General features: G+C 35.7%; 1 protein-coding gene across 1 annotated transcript in view; it reads left to right on the top strand.

Annotated features, from left to right (window-relative positions):
* LRRC7 (leucine rich repeat containing 7) overlaps positions 1–21,205 on the top strand; it is a 514,499-nt gene that overhangs the window by 471,832 nt on the left and 21,462 nt on the right. Inside the window, exon 25 of the mRNA XM_032604391.1 lies at positions 11,647–11,739. Within this exon, the coding sequence (XP_032460282.1) occupies positions 11,647–11,739 (93 nt within the window). The remainder of the gene's footprint in view (positions 1–11,646; positions 11,740–21,205) is intronic.

Here is a 21,205-nt window from a genome sequence, read left to right on the forward strand (position 1 = left end):
ACTTTCTTGATGGTCTCTTTAAGGCACCAAAGTTTTTAATTTTGATAAAGTCAGTCATTTCCTTTATAACATTTGGTTTCATATCTAAAAAATCATTGCTTAACTCAAGATGATGGAGATTTACTTGTATTTTCTTCCTAAAGGTTTATAGTTTTAGCTCTTGCACTTCAGTCCCTGATTTATTTTGCATTAATTTTTGTGCATGGTATGAGGTACAGGTAAAAATCATTATTTTTCATGTAGATATCCAGTTGTCCCTATACCATTTGTTTAAAAAATTATTCTTTCCTCATTGAATTATCTTAGACCTTTTGTTGCAAATCAAATGACCACAAATGTTAGGGTTTATATCTTGATTCTCCGTCTGTTTCATTGATCTATATGTCTGTCCATATGCCGTCTTATTGTCCTTTGACTTTACAAAGATCCATCTGTCTTCAGGGCATTTAAAATTGCTGTTCTCCCTGCCTGGAATAGTTTTCCCATTTTTCTTATTGTCTGTTGCTTGATCCTTTATCTCATTCACATTTCTGCTCAAATGTCACATCCTCAGAGAGGCCTTTCTTAGCTACTCCAACTAAAATAGCTCCTCACTCCTGTTCCATCAAACTGTACTTACTTTCCTGCTTTATTTTTTTGCACAGCTCATATCACTATCTGAAATTACTTCCTGTTCACATGTTTACTATCTGTCTCCCCCATTAGAATGTAAGTTCCATGAGGGAAAGGATTTTTTGTCTGTCTGATAAGGTGCCTAGCACTTAGTAGAAAATCAATAAATATTTGTGGCATAAAGGCATGAATCATGATTTCTACAACCATTTTCATTTTCAAAGTTACAGCAGTTTTTCCAAGCAGTTAACAATATAATTGGAGCACTTCTTTGAATAACTGGCATATCTTCGAAAAACTCATCACATGTTTTAAGAAAGAGTCATCATATACTTTTTACAGTGAATAATTGAGAGTATCTTTTGTCACACATGCATATTACCGATTTATTTATTCAACCAAAAGTTATTTGAGTGCTAACTATGTGCCAGCCACTGTTCTAGATAGTCAATGACGAGATAACATAATAGACATTCAAAGGTGATTCAGATGTCCTACTTGATTAAAACTCCATGCAGAATGTGGATGTCTCTTCACCAGACCTTCTCTATGTTAATACTCTCAGGGTTCAAACCTGGAAATGGCCTCAGAAGTGAAACATTTTTAGTTACAAGGTCCTTTCTTGATGCTTCAGCAATTAACAGTCCTTAAATTGATCAAAAATTTACCTTGAATTTCTTACAGTACAGAATATTTGAAATTCTGCTCACTTCATTTCCCAAAAGAATTTTCTAACAAGTGTATAATTTGTTTTCTTTTTAAAATAAAAGATAAATCAATTCTTTTATATCTACACATAAGCAAGTTACTTCTCAATTTTTTTTAGTCAACTATGCCTCTTGATTATGAGTGACTCAACCTAATAAGACTTAGGCCAATGGAGAATGTTTAAACTCATATCAGCTGGAACTCCAGAGATGGAGGAAGCTTCAGATAAGGCTTAATGCTAGGCTCAGAGGAAATCATGACTTCTCTCTCTGTGGGCTGGTTCCTGTGCCAAAAAGGCTTTCCCCTCATGATAGAAAGATAGCTCAAGAGCTTCAGACTCTCTCAGACGTAAAACAAGCAAGAAAGAGCAAGATTCTCTTTCCTGAAAATCCTAATAGCCAGCTCATTACTCCTAGTTGATCAAGTGACCTGCTCATCCTATAATAAATCATATTTTTAGGGGATCCAGTGCTTTGTTTTAGGTCTAGATAACATGATTCACTGAAAGCATACAGGCTGAGAATAAAGAAGTGGGTGGTTTACAAAGAGAATTTGAGGTTATAACTGCCAGACAAAGAATGAATGGATCTTGAGCAGCAAAAACAGCAGGTATCCACTAAAAGCTTCATAATACATACTGCTAGGAAAGAGAACGGTCACTAGAACAAAGGATAGGAAGCACGTTAATTACAGCATCACCAGGTATCTTTCTGCAATGCAATTCTCTAATCCTGAATTACATCTCACGCACATGTGCCCACCCCCCCCCCACCACACACACACGTATTTCCTTTGTTCTTGCTACTAGGTTTTAGAGCATTGCAAGACCAAATGAGATCACTGCCTTCCAGAGATTATACATTATGACTTCACAGAGCCTCACTGCTACATTACAATCCATTTTGTCATGGGCCTCTCCAAGTTATGACCCAATATTTTAATTAGAGAAAGATTAACACAAACCAGAAATATCAAGTAGTCAAATGATGGAAGCAGACTCTGAAAGAAGCAAATGCACCATTTCCTGCCAAACTGTTGTTGTTATCTTCAGCCAGCAATCTCACTCATTGATATCAATAACTTAATAAAAAATAGAAAAAGCTGATTTTCATTGAATAAGCTATTTATTAGCCTCCTAGATCTGACCTTTTTCTAGAACACTGCATTTCCTCTTTGCTAAACCCTTTTAGTTTCAGACTGTTTCTTGGCTGTGAGGCATTCCCTCCTCTTACATTTTATGGCCCCTTTGGGCCTTAGCAGACAGGTGGAACTCCTTCTATGTGAGATGAATACTCTGTCTGACATGCTTTATGGAACATAGCAGTCCCAACACAACCTATTAGCCATACCATAGCATGCCCAAGGGGAGCCTAGCTTCAGATCAGAATTTGTGGTTGTTTGTCATATTTATAAAACTGCAGTGTCATCTTTATTATTTCTATTATTAACAAATATATTGAAGCATTTCTTCAGATACTTGGCACATATGAAATTTGTTTTCCTAAGATTTTTTAGTGCCTTCCAGATTGACAATAATATAAAATAGATATAGTCACTACCTTGAAAGGGAATGACTAGAAAGTACCCTCAGCAATTTACTTTGTAAATAAAATCTGTTGCATATGTTTCCTTTCAGTTTTTATAGTGGCCTGGAGAAAGCCCAAAGTGTATACCTTCCACATATTATGTTATACAATATAAAATTTTCACATTAGAAAGATATAGCCCAAATTTTAAATAATTTAATTGGAAATGCACAGATATATGGGAAAAGCAAAAGTAAAATGTTTAAATAGTATTAGTTCCTTTCTTCTCATTTTCTAATTAACCACTAATAACAAAAAAAGGACAAGGTGAACTCGTGTGATGAATAAAGCTAAAGTATTCCTTCGAGCTAATCAAGCTATTATATGTTCAGATCCACAGACTGTGAGCCATATAAATACAAAGCTATTAGAAACTGTAGTTTCTACCACCCTATGATAACTAGTTTTAACAAATCTAGATCAATTAAAGGAAAAGTTGTAATTAAACCAATCTTTAAAATAAAAATATAGGAGAGTGTTTATGGTAATTGCAGTTACTCATCATTTAGAAACTGTTCATTAATGAGTCTATCATAAAAATCACATTAGTGGATAGTTTTTGGTCCTTGTGTTGCAAGTGAACTATGTAATAAACATTATGTTTACTATTAAAGAATATGACTGAATTAAGGATAGTCCTATTAAATGGCCAAACCTAATTGATCCAGCTCCCATCGACTCACAATATATGCTAATTAAGTCAGGAATAGGACTCAAGTTTGCCTTGAACTATCTAAGAGGTAAGTATTGAAGGTACCTTAAAAATAAAGATGTAGAGAACATTTGGGGCATTTGCATTTTCCCATAAGCAAATTAATAGGCTAAGCAATGTTGCTGGGGAAAACATTGAGCTACTTAAAAAAACAAATGTTTCCAATCATCTTTAAGAACATTTCCAATATATATTTATATAAATACAAAATATATTCTAATGTATTTCTTTAGACTTTTTTCTTAACTCTTTATTGATAATCTTTTGCCTGCTAATCTCTGGTAATACTTGGTTCACCCTAGTTCCAATACTCATTCTTTACTTAAAAGTTATAAAAGTTGTTTTTTCCCCTTTGTGTAACCAAAGTGCATGCTACCTCTGGTGTGCCAAGTCTTTCAGTTATCTGGGGTCACCCCATCCCACTTCACATGGAAAACTAGCATTTTCCCCACAGCCCACACATTCACATCCCCAGCTCAGGATCATCAAGAATTCCTAGGTTTATTATAGTTTCTCTAAGTCATTCCTGACACTGATTTCCCTTCTGCTGAATTTTTGATCTACGTTCCTTGTATCAGTTCTTTTTTTGTTGTTTTTTTTTTTTTTTTTTTTTTTGCCACGCCATGTGGCATCCAGGATCCTAGTTCCCCAACCAAGGATCAAACCTGTGCCCCCTGCAGTGGAAGCACAGAGTCCCAACCACTGGACCACCAGGGAAGTCCCTGTATCAATTCTTATAATTGCTGTTATCTTTACTCCAACCTTACCCCAAGGTGGACCTACTCCTAATGCCATCATTTCCCAACAGTACTGCAAAGCATAAGGCTCTGACGTTTAACAGATTTCATTGATGATTTGGGGTTTGGGGAGGTAATAGAGCACAGAATACTGGAATATTAGCCTTCACAGTCCTAAATATTTATTGACTCTTCCCTGTCACAATTTCTCCATATTTTTGACCTCTCTCTTTCTCACAGTGTTTTCCTCTTTCCTCTAACACTTGTAACTGCCTCTTGAGGAGCTGCTGCCAAAACCCAAAACTCTTTTCACTGAGTATTTCTTTCTTCTTTTGTTTCACCTTCACTCTAACTGTGGATAAAACTTCTCCCCTTTCTCAAACTATTGGACTAGCCAAAAAGTTCATTTGGGTTTTTCTGTTAAGATCTTACAGAAAAACCAAATGAACTTTTTGGCCAACCCAATAAAACGCCTGCTATGTCTAAACAATAGAATTATCTACTGAGAAGATGAAATATTCTACTCTCCTAGAAAGCAGTAACAACTGATTTAAATTAAATAGCCATCAGGGGACCTTCAAGATGTCAGAGGAGTAAGAGGTGGAGATCACCCTCCTTCCCACAAACACATCAAAAATACATCTACATGTGGAACAACTCCTACAGAATACCTACTGACCACTGGCAGAAGACCTCAGACTTCCCAAAAGGCAAGAAAATCCCCATTTACCTAGCCATGTGGTTGACAGGGTCTTGGTGCTCTGGGCAGATGTCAGGCCTGAGCCTCTAAGATGGGAGAGCCAAGTTCAGGACATTGGACCACCAGAGACCTCCCAGCCCCATGTAATATCAATCGGCAAGAGCACTCCCAGAGATCTCTGTCTCAACGTTAAGACCCAGCTCCACCCAATGGCCAGCAAGCTCCAGTGCTGGATGCCCCATGCCAAACAACTGGCAAGACAGGAACACAACCCCACCCATTAGCAGAAAAAAGCTGCCTAAAATGATACTAAGTTCACAGACACCCCAAAACTCACCACCAAATGCAGCCCTACCCACGAGAAAGACATGATCCAGCCCCACCCACCTGAACACAGGCACCAGTCCCCTCCACCAGGAATCCTACACAAGTCACTGAACCAAACCTCACCCACTGGGGGCAGACACCAAAAACAATGGGAATTACGAACTTGCAGCTTGCAAAAAGGAGACCCCAAACACAGTAAGTTAAGCAAAATGAGAAGACAGAGAAACATGCAGCAGATGAAGGAACAAGGTAAAACCCCACCAGACCAAACAAATGAAGAGGAAATAGTCTACCTGAAAAAAAATCAGAGTAATGATAGTAAAGATGATACAAAGTCTTGGAAATAGAATGAAGAAAATACAAGAAATGATTAAGAAGGATCTAGAAGAACTAAAGAGCCAACAAACAATGATGAACAACAAAATAAATGAAATTAAAAACTCTCTAGAAGGAATCAATAGCAGAATAACTGAAGCAGAAGAAAGGATAAGTGACCTGGAAAAAAAAATAGTGGAAATAACTACCATAAATGCACCAACATTCAAATTATAGAGGTCCCAGAAGAAGAAGAGGAAAAGAAAGTTTCTGAGAAAATATTTGAGGAGATTATAGTTGAAAACTTCCCTAACATCGGAAAGGAAATAGTCAGTAAAGTCCAGGAAGCGCAGAGTCCCATACAGGATAAATCCAAGGAGAAACACACCAAGACACATTAATCAAACTACAAAAAATTAAATACAAAGAAAAAATTTTAAAAGCAGCAAGGGAAAAGCAACAAATAACATACAAGGAAATCCCCGTAAGGTTAACAGCTGATCTTTCAGCAGAAACTCTGCAAACCAGAAGGGAGTGGCAGGACATATTTAAAGTGATGAAAGGGAAAGACCTACAACCAAGATTACTCTCATTCAGATTCAAGAGAGAAATTAAAAGCTTTACAGACAAGCATAAGTTAAGAGAATTCAGCACCACCAAACCAGCTTTACAACAAATGCTAAAGGAGCTTCTCTAGGCAGGAAACACAAGAGAAGGAAAAGACCTACAATAACAAACCCAAAACAATTAAGAAAATGGTAATAGGAACATACATATTGATAATTACCTTAAATGTAAATGGATTAAATGCTCCAACCAAAAAACATAGACTGGCTGAATGGATACAAAAACAAGACCCATATATATGCTGTATACAAGAGACCCACTTCAGACCTAGGGACACACACAGACTGAAAATGAAGGGATGGAAAAAATATTCCATGAAAATAGAAATCAAAAGACAGCTGGAGTAGCAATTCTCATATCAGAAAAAATAGACTTTAAAATAAAGACTATTACAAGAGACAAAGAACTATACTACATAATGATCAAGGGATCAATCCAGGAAGAAGATATAACAATTGTAAACACGCACCCAATATAGGAGCATCTCAATACATAAGTCAAATGCTAACAGCCATAAAAGGGGAAATCAACAGTAACACAATCATAGTAGGGGACTTTAACACCCCACTTTCACCAATGGACAGATCATCCAAAATGAAAATAAATAAGGAAACACAAGCTTTAAATGACAAGATGGACTTAATTGATATTTATAGGGCATTCCATCCAAAAACAACTGAATACACTTTCATCTCAAGTGCTCATGGAACATTCTCCAGGATAGATAATGTCTTGGGTCACAAATCAAGCCTTGGTAAATTTACCAAAATTGAAATCGTATAAAGTATCTTTTCTGACCATAATGCTATGGAGACTAGATACTAATTATAGGAAAAAAAAAAACTAAAAAATACAAACACTAATATGCTACTAAATAACCAATAAATCACTGAAGAAATCAAAGAGGAAATCAAAAAATACCTAAAAAAAAATGACAATGAAAACACGACTACCCAAAACCTATGGGATGCAGCAGAAGCAGTTCTAAGAGGGAAGTTTATAGCAATACATTCCTACCTGAAGAAACAAAAATCATCTCAAATAAACAACCTAACTTACATCTAAAGCAATTAGAGAAAGAAGAACAAAAAAACCCCAATATTAGCAGAAGGAAAGAAATCATAAAGATCAGGTCAGAAATATATGAAAAAGAAAAGAAGGAAATGATAACAAAGATCAATAAAACTAATTGCTGGTTCTTTGAGAAGATAAAGAAGATTGATGAACCATTAGCCAGACTCATCAAGAAAAAAAGTAAGAAGACTCAAATCAACAGAACTAGAAATAAAAGTGGAGAAGTAACAAGTGGCACTGCAGAAATACAAAGAATCATGAGAGATTACCACAAGCAACTCTATGCCAATACAATGGACAACCTGGAAGAAATGGACAAATTCTTAGAAAAAAACAACCTTCCAAGACTGAACCAGGAGAAATAGAAAATACAAACAGACCAATCACAAGCACTGAAATTAAAACTGTGATTAAAAATCTTCCAACAAACAAAACCCCAGGAACAGATGGCTTCACAGGCAAATTCTATCATTTAGAGAAGAGCTAACACCTATCCTTCTCAAACTCTTCCAAAATATTAGCAGAGGGAGGAACACCTTCAAACTCATTCTACAAGGCCACTGTCACCCTGATGCCAAAACCAAACAAATATGCCATAAAAAAAGAAAACTATATAGGCTTCCCTGGTGGCGCAGTTGTTGAGAGTCCGCCTGCCGATGCAGGGGACATGGGTTCGTGCCTCGGTCTAGGAAGATCCCACATGCTGTGGAGTGGCTGGGCCCATGAGCCATGGCCACTGAGCCTGCGCGTCCGGAGGCTGTGCTCTGCAACGGAAGAGGCCACAGCGATGAGAGGCCTGCGTACCGCAAAAAAAAAAAAAGAAAACTACAGACCAATATCTCTGATGAACATAGATGCAAAACTCCTCAACAAAATACTAGCAAACAGAATCCAACAGCACATTAGAAGGATCATACACTATGATCAATGGGGTTTATCCCAGGAATGCAAGGATTCTTCAATATATGCAAATCAATCAATGTGATACACCATATTAACAAACTGAAGGATAAAAGCCATAGAATAATCTCAACAGATACAGAGAAAGCTTTCGACAAAATTCAACACCTATTTATGATAAAAGCTCTCCAGAAAGTAGGCATAGAGGGAAATTACCTGAACATAATAAAGGCCATATATGACAAACCCATAGTCAACATCTTTCTCAATGGTGAAAAACTGAAACCATTTCCTCTAAGATCAGGAACAAGACAAGGTTGCCCACTCTCACCACTATTATTCAACATAGTTTCAGAGGTTTTAGCCATGGCAATCAGAGAAGAAGAAATAAAAGGAATCCAAATCAGAAGAGAAGAAGTAAAGCTGTCACTATTTGCAGAAGATATGATACTATACATAGAGAATCCTAAAGATGCTACCAGAAAGCTACAGAGTTAATCAATGAATTTGGTAAAGTAGCAGGATACAAAGTTAATGCACAGAAATCTCTTACATTTGGGCTTCTCTTGTGGTACAGTGGTTAAGAATCTGCCTACCAATGCACAGGACACAGATTCGAGCCCTGGCCCAGGAATTCCCACATGCCATGGAGCAAATAAGCCTGTGTGCCACAACTACTGAGCTTGAGCTCTAGGGCCCGCAAGCCACAACTACTGAGCCCATGTGCCACAGCTATTGAAGCCTGTGTGCCTAGAGCCCGTGCTGCACAACAAGAGCAGCCATGACAATGAGAAGCCTGCACACCGCAAAAAAGAGTAGCCCTGCTCACCACAACTAGAAAAAGCCCACACACAGCAACAAAGACCCAACACAGCCAAAAATTTTAAAATAAACTAAAAAATTTATATTTAAAAAAAAAACTCTTGCATTCCTCTACACTAATGATGAAAAATCTGAAAGAGAAACTAAGGAAACACTCCCATTTACCACTGCAACAAAAAGAATAAAATACCTAGGAGTAAACCTACCTAAGGAGGCAAAAGACCTGTATGCAGAAAACTATAAGACACTGATGAAAGAAATTAAAGATGATACAAACAGATGGAGAGATATACCATGTTCTTGGATTGGAAGAATCAATATTGTGAAAATGACTATACTACCCAAAGCAATCTACAGGTTCAATGCAATCCCTATCAAACTACCAATGGCATTTTTCACAGAACTAGAGCAAAAAAATTCACAATTTGTTTGGAAACAAAAAAGACCCCGAATAGCTGAAGCAATCTTGGGAAAGAAAAATGGAGCTGGAGGAATCAGACTCCCAGACCTCAGACTATACTGCAAAGCTACAGTAATCAAGACACTATGGCACTGGCACAAAAACAGAAATATAGATCAGTGGAATAGGATAGAAAGCCCAGAGGTAAACCCACACACATATGGTCACCTTGTCTTTGATAAAGGAGGCAAGAATATACAGTGGAGAAAAGACAGCCTCTTTAATAAGTGGTGCTGGGAAAACTGGGCAGCTACATGTAAAAGAATGAAATTAGAACACTTCCTAACACTATGCGCAAAAATAAACTCAAAATGGATTAAACACCTAAATGTAAGGCCAGACACTATCAAACTCTTAGAGGAAAACAAAGGCGGAACACTCTATGACATAAATCACATCAAGATCCTTTTTGACCCACCTTCTAGAGAAATGGAAATAAAAACAAAAATAAACAATGGGACCTAATGAAACTTCAGAGCTTTAGCACAGCAAAGGAAACCATAAACATGACCAAAAGACAACCCTCAGAATGGGAGAAAATATTTGCAAATGAAGCAACTGACAAAGGATTACTCTCCAAAATTTACAAGCAGCTCATGCAGCTCAATTTCAAAAAAACAAACAACCCAATCCAAAAATGAACAGAAGACCTAAATCGACATTTCTCCAAAGAAGATATACAGATTGCCAACAAACACATGAACGGAGGCTCAACATCATTAATCATTAGAGAAATGCAAATCAAAACTATAATGAGGTATCACCTCACACCAGTCATAATGGCCATCATCAAAAAATCTACAAACAATAAATGCTGGAGAGGGTGTGGAGAAAAGGGAACCCTCTTGCACTATTGGTGGGAATGTAAATCAATACAGCCACTATGGACAACAGTATGGAGGTTCCTTACAAAACTAAAATTAGAACTACCATATGACCCAGCAATCCCACTACTGGGCATATACCCAGAGAAAACCATATGTACCACAATGTTCATTGCAGCACTATTTACAATAGCCAGGACATGGAAGAAACCTAAGTGTCCATCAACAGATGAATGGATAAAGAAGATATGGCACATATATTCAACGGAATATTACTCAGCCATAAAAATAAACGAAATTGAGTTATTTGTAGTGAGGTGGATGGACCTAGAGTCTGTCATACAGAGTGAAGTAAGTCAGGAAGAGAAAAACAAATACCATATGCTAACACATACATATGGAATCTAAAAAAAAAAAAAAAAAAAAATTGGTTCTGACGAACCTAGGGGCAGGACAGGAGTAAAGATGCAGACATAGACAATAGACACAAGGAGGACACAAGGAGCGGGAAGGGTAAGTTGGAGCGAAGTGAGAGAGTAGCATTGACATATATACACTACCATATGTAAAATAGTTAGCTAATGGGAAGCTAGCTAATGGGAAGCAGCTGCATAGCACAAGGAGATCAGCTCAGTGCTTTGTGACCCACTAGAGGGGTGGGCTAGGGAGAGTGGGAGGGAGACGGAAGAGGGAGGGGATATGGGGATATATGTATACATATAGCTGATTCATTTTGTTATACAGCAGAAACTAACACAACATTGTAAAGCAATTATACTCCAATAAAGATGTGTAAATAATTAATCAACTAATTAATCAAATAGCCATCTTTTCCCTCACTCTACATTTACAAATTTTCTTTCACTTATTCATACAGTCCTTTCTAATTAGTCAGACTATATGTACGTTTAAAGTAGATAATTAAAATAATGTACAATCTTTTTTTTTAAGGGGTTTTCTAAGTTTTAAAAACTGCTAATCAAAATTTAGTCCTGCACAGGTAACGAATAAATATTTACTCATGTCTGCTTGTTCAGGTAATTTTGTTAGTTCCAATTATAACTGATGCTTATAGAAACACTATTTTGTCAGAGATTATACTGTCTTTTATATACCAAGTTAACATAGGCTAACCCTGAGAACTTAAGTGAAATGTGATTATTTTCTATTGCGATACAGTTATTTGAAGATATTTAGCTTTTATATGTATTTGATTACCTTTTTATATCTTTTTTTGCATAGTTTTGTGTGAGAATAGAAAAGAATCCTGGCCTTGGATTTAGTATCAGTGGTGGAATTAGTGGACAAGGAAATCCATTTAAACCTTCTGACAAGGTAAGAACTGAATTTCTTATTCGCAATTTTAACTAGAAAAACACTATATTCTACTGCAGCAAAAAAACTTTTTTCAATTTTTTGGTTTTACTGTGCTTTAATAAGCTGGCTAACTATGAAGCCAATTAGAAACTTTTTCAGCAAAGGGAAAAAGGAATTCACTATAGTGCTTGACAAATCCTATGAATGAGAAAAAATAAATTTAAGCATTCTCTTTGAATAGGAAGTGGCTTGTTTTTGCTTTTTGTTTTGTTCACAGTTGCATATATTTGTAAAGGAAGCTATATAGGCAATTTCTAACAAGCTTTTTCCAAAATTTTATTTGTGGATCACTGATTTGGGAAAAAGTTTTCTCATAGTAACAGAATGAATAAATAATGATTCAACGCCAGGGCCAGCTGATTGCCATCTCTTTAATCCATCATGTTCGTAAAGTATTTCACTAATAGAATTGTAGAACTGAAAGACCATGGGAAACAAATATTCTGTGAGAAAATCAGTGTTAGCCATGGCAGAGGAATCAGGTCCTCCTCTTATGCTCACCTCTGTCTGTCAAATCATGGGTAATGGTTCACCACCACCCCCAACTCTAACCTCAAATGTTGCTGAATATCCACCATGCTGCATATGTTCACATCTGGCCTGTCTGATCCCATTATGGACCACTTGACTTTTTTAAGCAAAAAAATGTACCCTGAGCTATGTAACCTGCCTTCTGCCATCAGGGTTTAATACTCTCAGCTTTTAAACAATTAGTGATTATAATTTGATGATCATTGAAACTGTCTGCTTTTGACCTCATCAAATTTAATTGCATTAAGTGACATCATAAAACTTTGGGATGATGAAGAAAGACAGAAATTAGATATGAATAAAACCTCCTCAGGCTCTCGACTTAACCTTTGAGTCACAAAGTGGTGTGGATCCTTTCAATTTACCACTATTGTAAAAATCACCCACACATCAGTTTCTGATTAAAGACCTATTTCTGAAAAAATTTGGATGCCTCTACTTTGGAGATTTCCATAGCCTTTAATCCCTTATTTTCCTCTACTTCTTCCCAGTGTTTTTGTTTCCTACCATTAGTTATGCCTTCTTCCTTTCCTTTCTGAAGAAGAAGAAAGAAAGAGGTTGGACTATTTAGATGGAAAGGAGTAAAAAGGAATCCCCAGTGGCCATAGATAAGAATTTCTTTGGTTAACTGATTGGAGCAGGTATTCATATATAAGGGATGTATATGAAGCAATCCTATATAATTAGGGAAATTCCAGTTAGCAATGTCTGTGTATAAGTAACTTCTACATTTCCTTTTTGAAATGATGTTGAGGATAATCATTGATTTAGTAGAATTTAAATATTCATGGCTTAGTAGTACCAAGTGTTTACTGAATTTTAATAAATTATTAATATATCTTAAGACAAAAAGCATGAAAAGTCAAAATTATCAGAAACATATGATGGTATTTTTAAAAGCCTCAAATTATTGTCTTATTCATCTTGACCCCTCTTTTTGTCTCTGGTTTTACATCTCTTCCATAAGTTCTTTCAATGAAAAGATAACAAACTTATCATTCATAAGATAGTTGAAATTCAAAAGACATGTTTTCCTCTCCTATCTCACCAGCAGATATATCTTTTCACTATATTTTTGGAAGGCACAGGGTAATAGATATTTTTCAATTAAAGATGCACAAGTTGCTAAATAGTCAAGATGTCTGAATGCTGTTACTTTTCTGCTTTTATTTTCAACTGAAGGGGATAGCAGGTGTGAGGCTTTCAAATCATTGCCTGTAATTCTTCCACTGTGATGAAATATGAACACTTTATAACTATTCATTTAATTTTTCATTGTAACATTTTGATGACTCTAGTGAGACTGAACTATTTCTATGATCTTATAATTTCTCTTTTGGTTAAATGTAACAGATATAGAGCTTGAATTATATAATCTATCCATTGAAAGATTTCCCTCAAAAGCACTTTTCTTTGCCTGATTACTTTCTAAAACACTTAAAATCTGAAAAGTGAATCTCTATTACAGCAAAATTGATCAGAGTAATTAAAAGTTCCAAATCTACAGAAGACTCAGACTGCTCTTAATTTATTGACCACACCAAACATATGGTAGATACTTAGTTAAAAGTGTTGAGGTGATCTAAAGACATTGGCTCTGACAATTTCTATAAGAATTTAATCCACTCACAAGGAAAGGGATTAATCTCGAGGAAATTCAGTTGCATTTTTTTATCCCCAGTGCCCCATTCTTGTAGAGGTTGCATAAAATTTAGAGTGGAATCCAGTGCCTATATCAACCTAAAAATATCAAACAGTAAGAAAATGAAAATGAACTTTAAAAATACTCTTCTCTCCAATATTGAAGGACAATTTTATTATAAATTGGCTAATTTACAGCTGTGAGGAGGGGTGAGGAGAACCAAAATAAACAGATGTTTTAATTCAACCTGGGTCAGAGGTTGATGCTTTCTTTATAAGGAGTTCTAGTCATGCAAAAGCTTAAACTTTAATATGATACATATCCCCTTCCAATAAACAAGTCATGGGTTAGAAACAGTCTTTCGAGCATACTATATTATTTTACCTACTGTTCATTATTGTTTAAGTGTTTTGTAATGACACTCAAAATTCTAAGTATCCAAGATACCTGAATGTCTTAGAGTCATTGAAGACTTTCTGTACTAAAATAGCCAGTAGATTTGTTCCATTCTCTTCATTATGATTGCTAGGAGCCACTGTTTCAGCCAAATGCCAAGGACTAAAGTGAAATAGCATCCAAACTGATTACCTGGTTTACAGCCAGATAGGAAAAGCATGAAGCAGTCATCCCCAAGGGCTGAGAGTATGAAACTGGGACAAAAGTGCGTTGTGTTGTTCAGTCTGGCAGAAGTTCCAATTTAGGTTCTGCGGTAGTGTGAGACTATTGCAGAAAAACTCTTGGTACAGCCCAAAAGTTAACTGAGGCTTTAGGGAGAATTGAGGATTAAGATATAAAGACTGTTTTGTACCAGACTTTGAGAGCTTAGAACATCATCTGGTCTTGCAAATTTAACTCTTCTCGAAGACGCCAAGGTAGTCTGATTATGCTCTCCTTAGGTTAAACGGATGGGGCACAATTAGTCCTGCAGTTCATATCATTGTCAGAACAGTGTTTAGTAGTTGAACAACCCAACTCACTCATCATGGAGTTCATTATTTTGGGTTCACTGCCAGGTGAAAACTGCTTTCACATACTTGGAAAGAGAAAACTGTAGAAAACCAGATGAAAAAGCCTTCATATAATGCTTGCCTTTGCCCTCCCTGTGAAGTGGATGGAGCCATTATCTGGTTTATTATTATAGAAAAACATTGCTGTCAAGAAGGCATGATGCTCCAGAGAGATAAAAGATTTTGATCCAACAAATCTGATGATGATAATAAAAGTATAGACTTTTACTGAGTATCTGTAATGTCCTAGTCACTGTATTAGGCTCTTTATATACATGAACTTATCTGATCTCAACTAACTTGTGTTAGTTGAATATTATTATTCCCCATTTTGTTGAGGCCCAGAGTGGTTAATTAACTTGCCCAAGGTCATTTAGCTGACCTGTGGCAGATAAGATTTGAATCCAAATTGATCTGATTCCAAATCCTTTTCTCTTAACAAGCACTATGATACATACCTCTATCTGCAAATACCACTTAGCTGAAGAGCCACATGACAAATTTGTACCCTGTAGAGTTGAGACTAACATAATAATCTAATATTGAAACTGTTACAGAACACTGTAATTAGTTATAGTCTAGATATTTGCTTCAAGTCCTTGGAAGTCAGCATGTATTCTCTATTGAACTTAGATAATTAGAAGCATACTGTATACCTTAGATTGCTAAGCACTTATATAACTTTTGGACTAAGGTATTATTACAGTGGAGATCCTGCCAATGGAACAAACCACAATAATCTTTCCCTATATTTAAATGTTCATAAAATAATAATTCATGATTACAAAATTTAAGTAATATACCAATACAGTTTCCACAAGATGTTGTTAGGAAGAAGAGACTGGATTAATGGATGACTGATATCATGTTGTTGTGTGACTTCATAAGGCAGCCCGAGACTGAAAATAAATGAATTTTTAATGATGTATTCACACAGTTCATCATTCAGGGACTGATATCCCTCCTTGCCTCATTTTAGAAGGAAGGACTAAGCTTCTGGAGTTTAAAGATATTAACAAGAACTCATAGCCTCTTTCTCTATATACTGTAAAGGTACAGCACTGAACAATGCCATGAACAATCACCTAGTCACAGGATCAAAATGGAAACTGTATTATGAATATCCTCAAATCACTTGATATCAGGAAATATACATACTAGGACATTGGGACCAAATAATCACTTATTCTCCACAGTTTTATCATAAACACTCATGCTGAGCAGATGCCAGAGAGCCTACCCATATTTCCACTGATTTGGGCAATAGGCATGTACACACGTAAATGATAGAAGAAACAATCCTTTTTTTTTTTTTTTAATGCCTTAATTTGCCCATGGTACAGGTAAAATCCCAAGCCAAGGAAGAATATTATAGGCATGGCAAATGTAAAATACTATAATCACCAATAAACTCTAAATAAATGTTCTGGAATTTCAGAATAAATTACTATATCTAATTCTACATAAATTCTAAAAAATTGATTCCAGATGCCAAACAGCCTCCCTCCTATTTACATCCCACCTTCCACCCCTAGAAGAAAATTTGTGTGGAGACGAGTATTGCATCAAATAAAAGTTTTTATATGATTAATATTACGAAGAGAAGAAAGGTTAGATGTGCAGATCCAAAGCATTTATTTGACATCTTTACCTGGGGATAACAATACCCAGAGGCATGCTTGGCAGTAGCAAATTCGAAAATACACAAGAATAATTTTCTGGGTTTGTTCAGCCTCATGACACTGGGTGATTCATAAATAAAAAGTTGCAAAAGATATGCTCTTGACTTATGAAAAAGGTGCATACCCTATGTCTATACCTCGTCATGTAATCTCCATGGATATAAAAATCAGGAATAGCAAACACATTTGTCTAGAACTCCACACAGCATATGATTTATATTTACTACATAAACATTAAACTACATATAATATTTCCTTCATTTTGTACAACTCCTAGACAAAAGTGATTTATTTTATATATTTCTAAATTAATTTTATAATTTATATATCTGTCCCATCTTTAATTCTACTTCAAGCGATTATGTAATGCAAAGTAATTTGCAAAATCTATTGGTTATGTGAAAGTAACATTCAGGAGCAAGGAATAGATATAATATAAATGTATATAATTTACATATAAAACTGAATTTTTAAAAATAAATAAATTATTTTAAAACACAATTACTTCAGCTGCATCTTAGTCACACTGCAGTTTGAGGTTCAGAATGCCACTTGGTTGTTTGAGAACTTTAAAAGCAAGAATTTTTTAAATAAAAAATGCATTTTTGCCTGTTCTGTTCTGTCTTATATGTTGAAAAAAGACTTGAATCTCTTCAGAAATATTGATAGAAATGCAGTCTTTGCAATCTCCTATTAATAGGATTCCTATAGGTATGACCACCTATATGAGGCCTTTTAAGAAGGCATGGCAGTGTGCTTTAGCCAATTGGATAATTTCAGTATCAAGACATTATATTATAAAGAAGACATATAAGATTTCAGCTTGTGAAAAGATATAATAAAATATAACTCAACACAGACTTGGTTCTTTAAGAAAATATCATTCCATCATACATATGAAAAAATAAGGCAATTTAAAAGTACCATTTTAAATAAGAACATTGATTGGGACATTTTTATTCAACAATATATTTAGAAAGTCACTAGAATTGAGATTGCTATCCCTTTGTGATATTCTTTAACAATCAGTTAAACAATTTTCAATAAAATTAAAGTCCAAGTACATAGCCAGCTATATTAGTTGCTAGAGTTAAATATCTGTGTTCTCTCTGCTGCATCATTTCAGCCATTTAGCATGGAACAAAATAAGCTAAATAAGGAGACAGAAAATGATGTGGGAAAGGATTTGGGACTTTTAAAGTTTGTTGCTATTTGACGGAAAAATGTCAGAGACTTCTCAATCAAAATGTGAAAGCACTTAAAATTAGTTCATAAATAATATTTTAGGTAATAACTAACAAGAATTGACAGGTCCAGCAATGAAAGAAAGTTAATTACTGTGGGTCCAAAAGATTTTTGGGAAACCTGTGAAATCTTTCATATTCCATTTATAAAGTTACTACCACAAGTTTTAAGTGGTATTGCAGGGACCTCCGTAGTATTTCTAGTTTCTGCTTGAAAATGTTATAACCAACTAGAATTCTTGAAAATATTGTGAATCCAGATTAATAGAAATACAACAAAAATAAATTAAAAAGTAATAACTTCCATGTCTCTGCCTGTAGCAGTATTTAGCTTTTTAAAATTTATCTATATAACATTTGAGATGTATCTCAATAATACATATTTAATAACAATATTATCCATTTTTCCTCCAATCTACCCCCAAAGTTGCTCTATGCTTGGGGAGCAGAGGTGCATTTTATCTCCTGGTACTGGGTTCCAAAGAATCGCTAGTAAGCAAAATATAGAATCTACGTATCCCTTCCAGGCAAGAAGATACTGCAGAGCTTTAATTTTTATAGTTTATATTTGTCTACAGCCAGCTGCCCAAAATGCAGAACCGGAGATGAAGACTTTTGTGCAAGTAGTTAATTGAAGAATTGCTGTCCGGTGAAATCTATATGAGAATAAGGGATACAGGATAGGGCAGGTGAAGAAAGTGGAAATCCACAAAGATGTGGACTTAGTGGAAACTGGATGGTACAGGGTACAGGGCGCTCTGGAGCATGAATGGTACCACAGAGTTGTCTCACCTTGAGGAGGGTAACAGCTTTTTGTACCCTGGTATCAGTCATTAACTACATGGGAAGGAGCATAACCTTCCCAGCATTTCCCAGTAAGGAGGCTCCAGTCTGAGGGTAATTTTCAAAAGAAGGGTTAGATGTGAGCTGTCAGGAGCACCTGCAGGATGAAAGCATCAATCTGATAAAGGGAATCTGGGCAGGTCCCCAAAAGTGTCCATTATGCAACTATGAAAACAATGGATGTTCTTCATCTTTCAAACTAAAAAGTACTTTAGTACCAGCAATTCTGATATGCTCCTCTATGAGAAGTACTGCCTGAGTGCTTTCAACCATGGCATCTAACTGAGAGGGATTGCCAAAGCAACTGATACTTCAGTGTGGATCCTGAAATTTGCTGTGTCATAGTTTTTTCAATGAGACCCATTAAATCTGCTTTTAAATACTTGTAATTTTTCTGATTAAGTTTTTTCTTAAAAAAAAAAAGACTGCTATATTCTACAAATATAGTCTTAGTCTCTCTAAGAGATAGTAATCACTAATTGAGCCAAATCTATGTTCTTTGGCAGCGAAAGAAAGTGGTTTAGAAAATGATATTGATCAGAAGGAGCGGGAAGTTTGGAGGCAACACACTTAGATGGGAAAAAATTTTAGGTAACAATAGGTAAGATCAGAGAAATCAAAGACAACTGAGAAGGAAACCCAAGTAACTGCAAAACACTTTTATTGTGTCATTTTTCTCTTTTGGGTGTGTGAAGGAAATCATGAGAACTCAAACAGTTGATTCTCAACTTCTGTAAGTTCCAACTTAAATCCTTAAATCCTCCCTAAGATCCTTTGAATGAGTTGAAGGAAAACCATAAACAGATGAGAATAGATTTCCAGACACCAAGTTAACCTGAAGATGTTAGAACTATGCTGGAAAGTTGGACTACTAGATCAGAATTTAGACTGTGTTATTTTAAAATGCATATATATATGTGTATATATTTTTAAAATATATATTGTTAATAAATTCAGAGTTACATTAAGCAGTAAACAAGTAGTAACAGTTTATGATTACTGTATAAGGTACAAAGTTACACATATTCATTTGTTTAATTGCAATCATCCTTACAATATAATTAACAGCGATACATGATCTTAGTAACCAATTATATTTTTTAAGTATAATGCAGTAGAAATTATTTCCCATTTTTGAAACCTACTGGATCAAACCCCATTACCATACACAAACCACATTCCCATAACAAGGCACTATCATTTAACCTCCAAGAACATTTATTAATAGAAAATAGGAAGTGTTGGAGTAAACAGTAAAGTGATTAAAGAAAAATCATATCTTAAATTTGTGTTTCTCTTTGTTTATTGAGGTATACCAAGGTCTGTGTGTTTATTGAGAGAGAAAAATCATACATTCATCCTATTCTCTACTTCAAAAAAAATGTTTCCACCTTGACTCTGTGACTAATTTAGTAGGATATGTAGACTAAGGTACAAGATTTGCTTATTCCTATACTGCAAGGAGACCCTACGATATGTTGGGTTTTGTATGACTTGCACACATCAGCTGGGGCAGCTTCAGTTCTCTGCAGGTGTCCATCTCTGAGCCATAATGTGAGAGTGGCGAAAGAGACAGAGAATCGAGAACCACTTTTACTTAGGTACCTCCTACTGATTGTGAACTAGGGCATTCTCAACATAATCGACATAATCATCCTTTAAAATCATAATATGTTCTTAGTCTCAGATATGTACAACTGCAACGTCTTTTTTCTTTAACTTATATCTCTTAAAAATTATACAGGTAAGAAATGAAAACACTCTCACTATAAAAATTCAAATAATATAGAAATATAGAGACTAAAAAGTGAGGGAAAAAAACCTCCCTTTTCACTCTACCCCACACTTCCAATGCACAGCCATGGCCTAAGAGCCATTTTGTCAGTCAATGTGTCAGGAATCCACAACTACAGTGTCCTCTGGACATTTGTCACTGGCCTTTTTGACCCCCTGATTTCACCACCAGCTCTAAGCAATACTTCTAGTATGGTCTACTCTACATAAAACCATATTTTATCTAAAAGAATCATAGTTTGACTGAATGTAGTTTACAATACAATAATTTTTCACTTTAAAAACCTTATTTTAGCATAAGTGACAAAAAAGCTTTGACTGAATTCTTCACTTTTCAATCCATTATTTTGAAGTGTTGTAGATAGTGTCAAAAAATTTGACAACTGAAGGGGCTTTGAGGAAGACTGCAGGGATGATAATCAGAAGGCTGATTACTGATACTATTTTAGTAGTACCTAGGAAGGAGACGCCACAGCCACCTACAATTACCCACTCTTTTTTTAATGGCGTCTACTATTTTATGCTATGTATAAAGCTGAGAAGAGGACTTCCCTGGTGGCGCAGTGGTTAAGAATCTGCCCGCCAATTCAGGGGACACGGGTTCAATCCCTGGTCTGGGAAGATTCCACATGCCATGGAGCAACTAAGCCCGTGCAACTACTGAGCCTGTGCTCTAGAGCC

This window comes from Phocoena sinus, chromosome 1 (assembly GCF_008692025.1).
Source record: "Phocoena sinus isolate mPhoSin1 chromosome 1, mPhoSin1.pri, whole genome shotgun sequence".
Lineage (NCBI taxonomy): Eukaryota > Metazoa > Chordata > Mammalia > Artiodactyla > Phocoenidae > Phocoena > Phocoena sinus.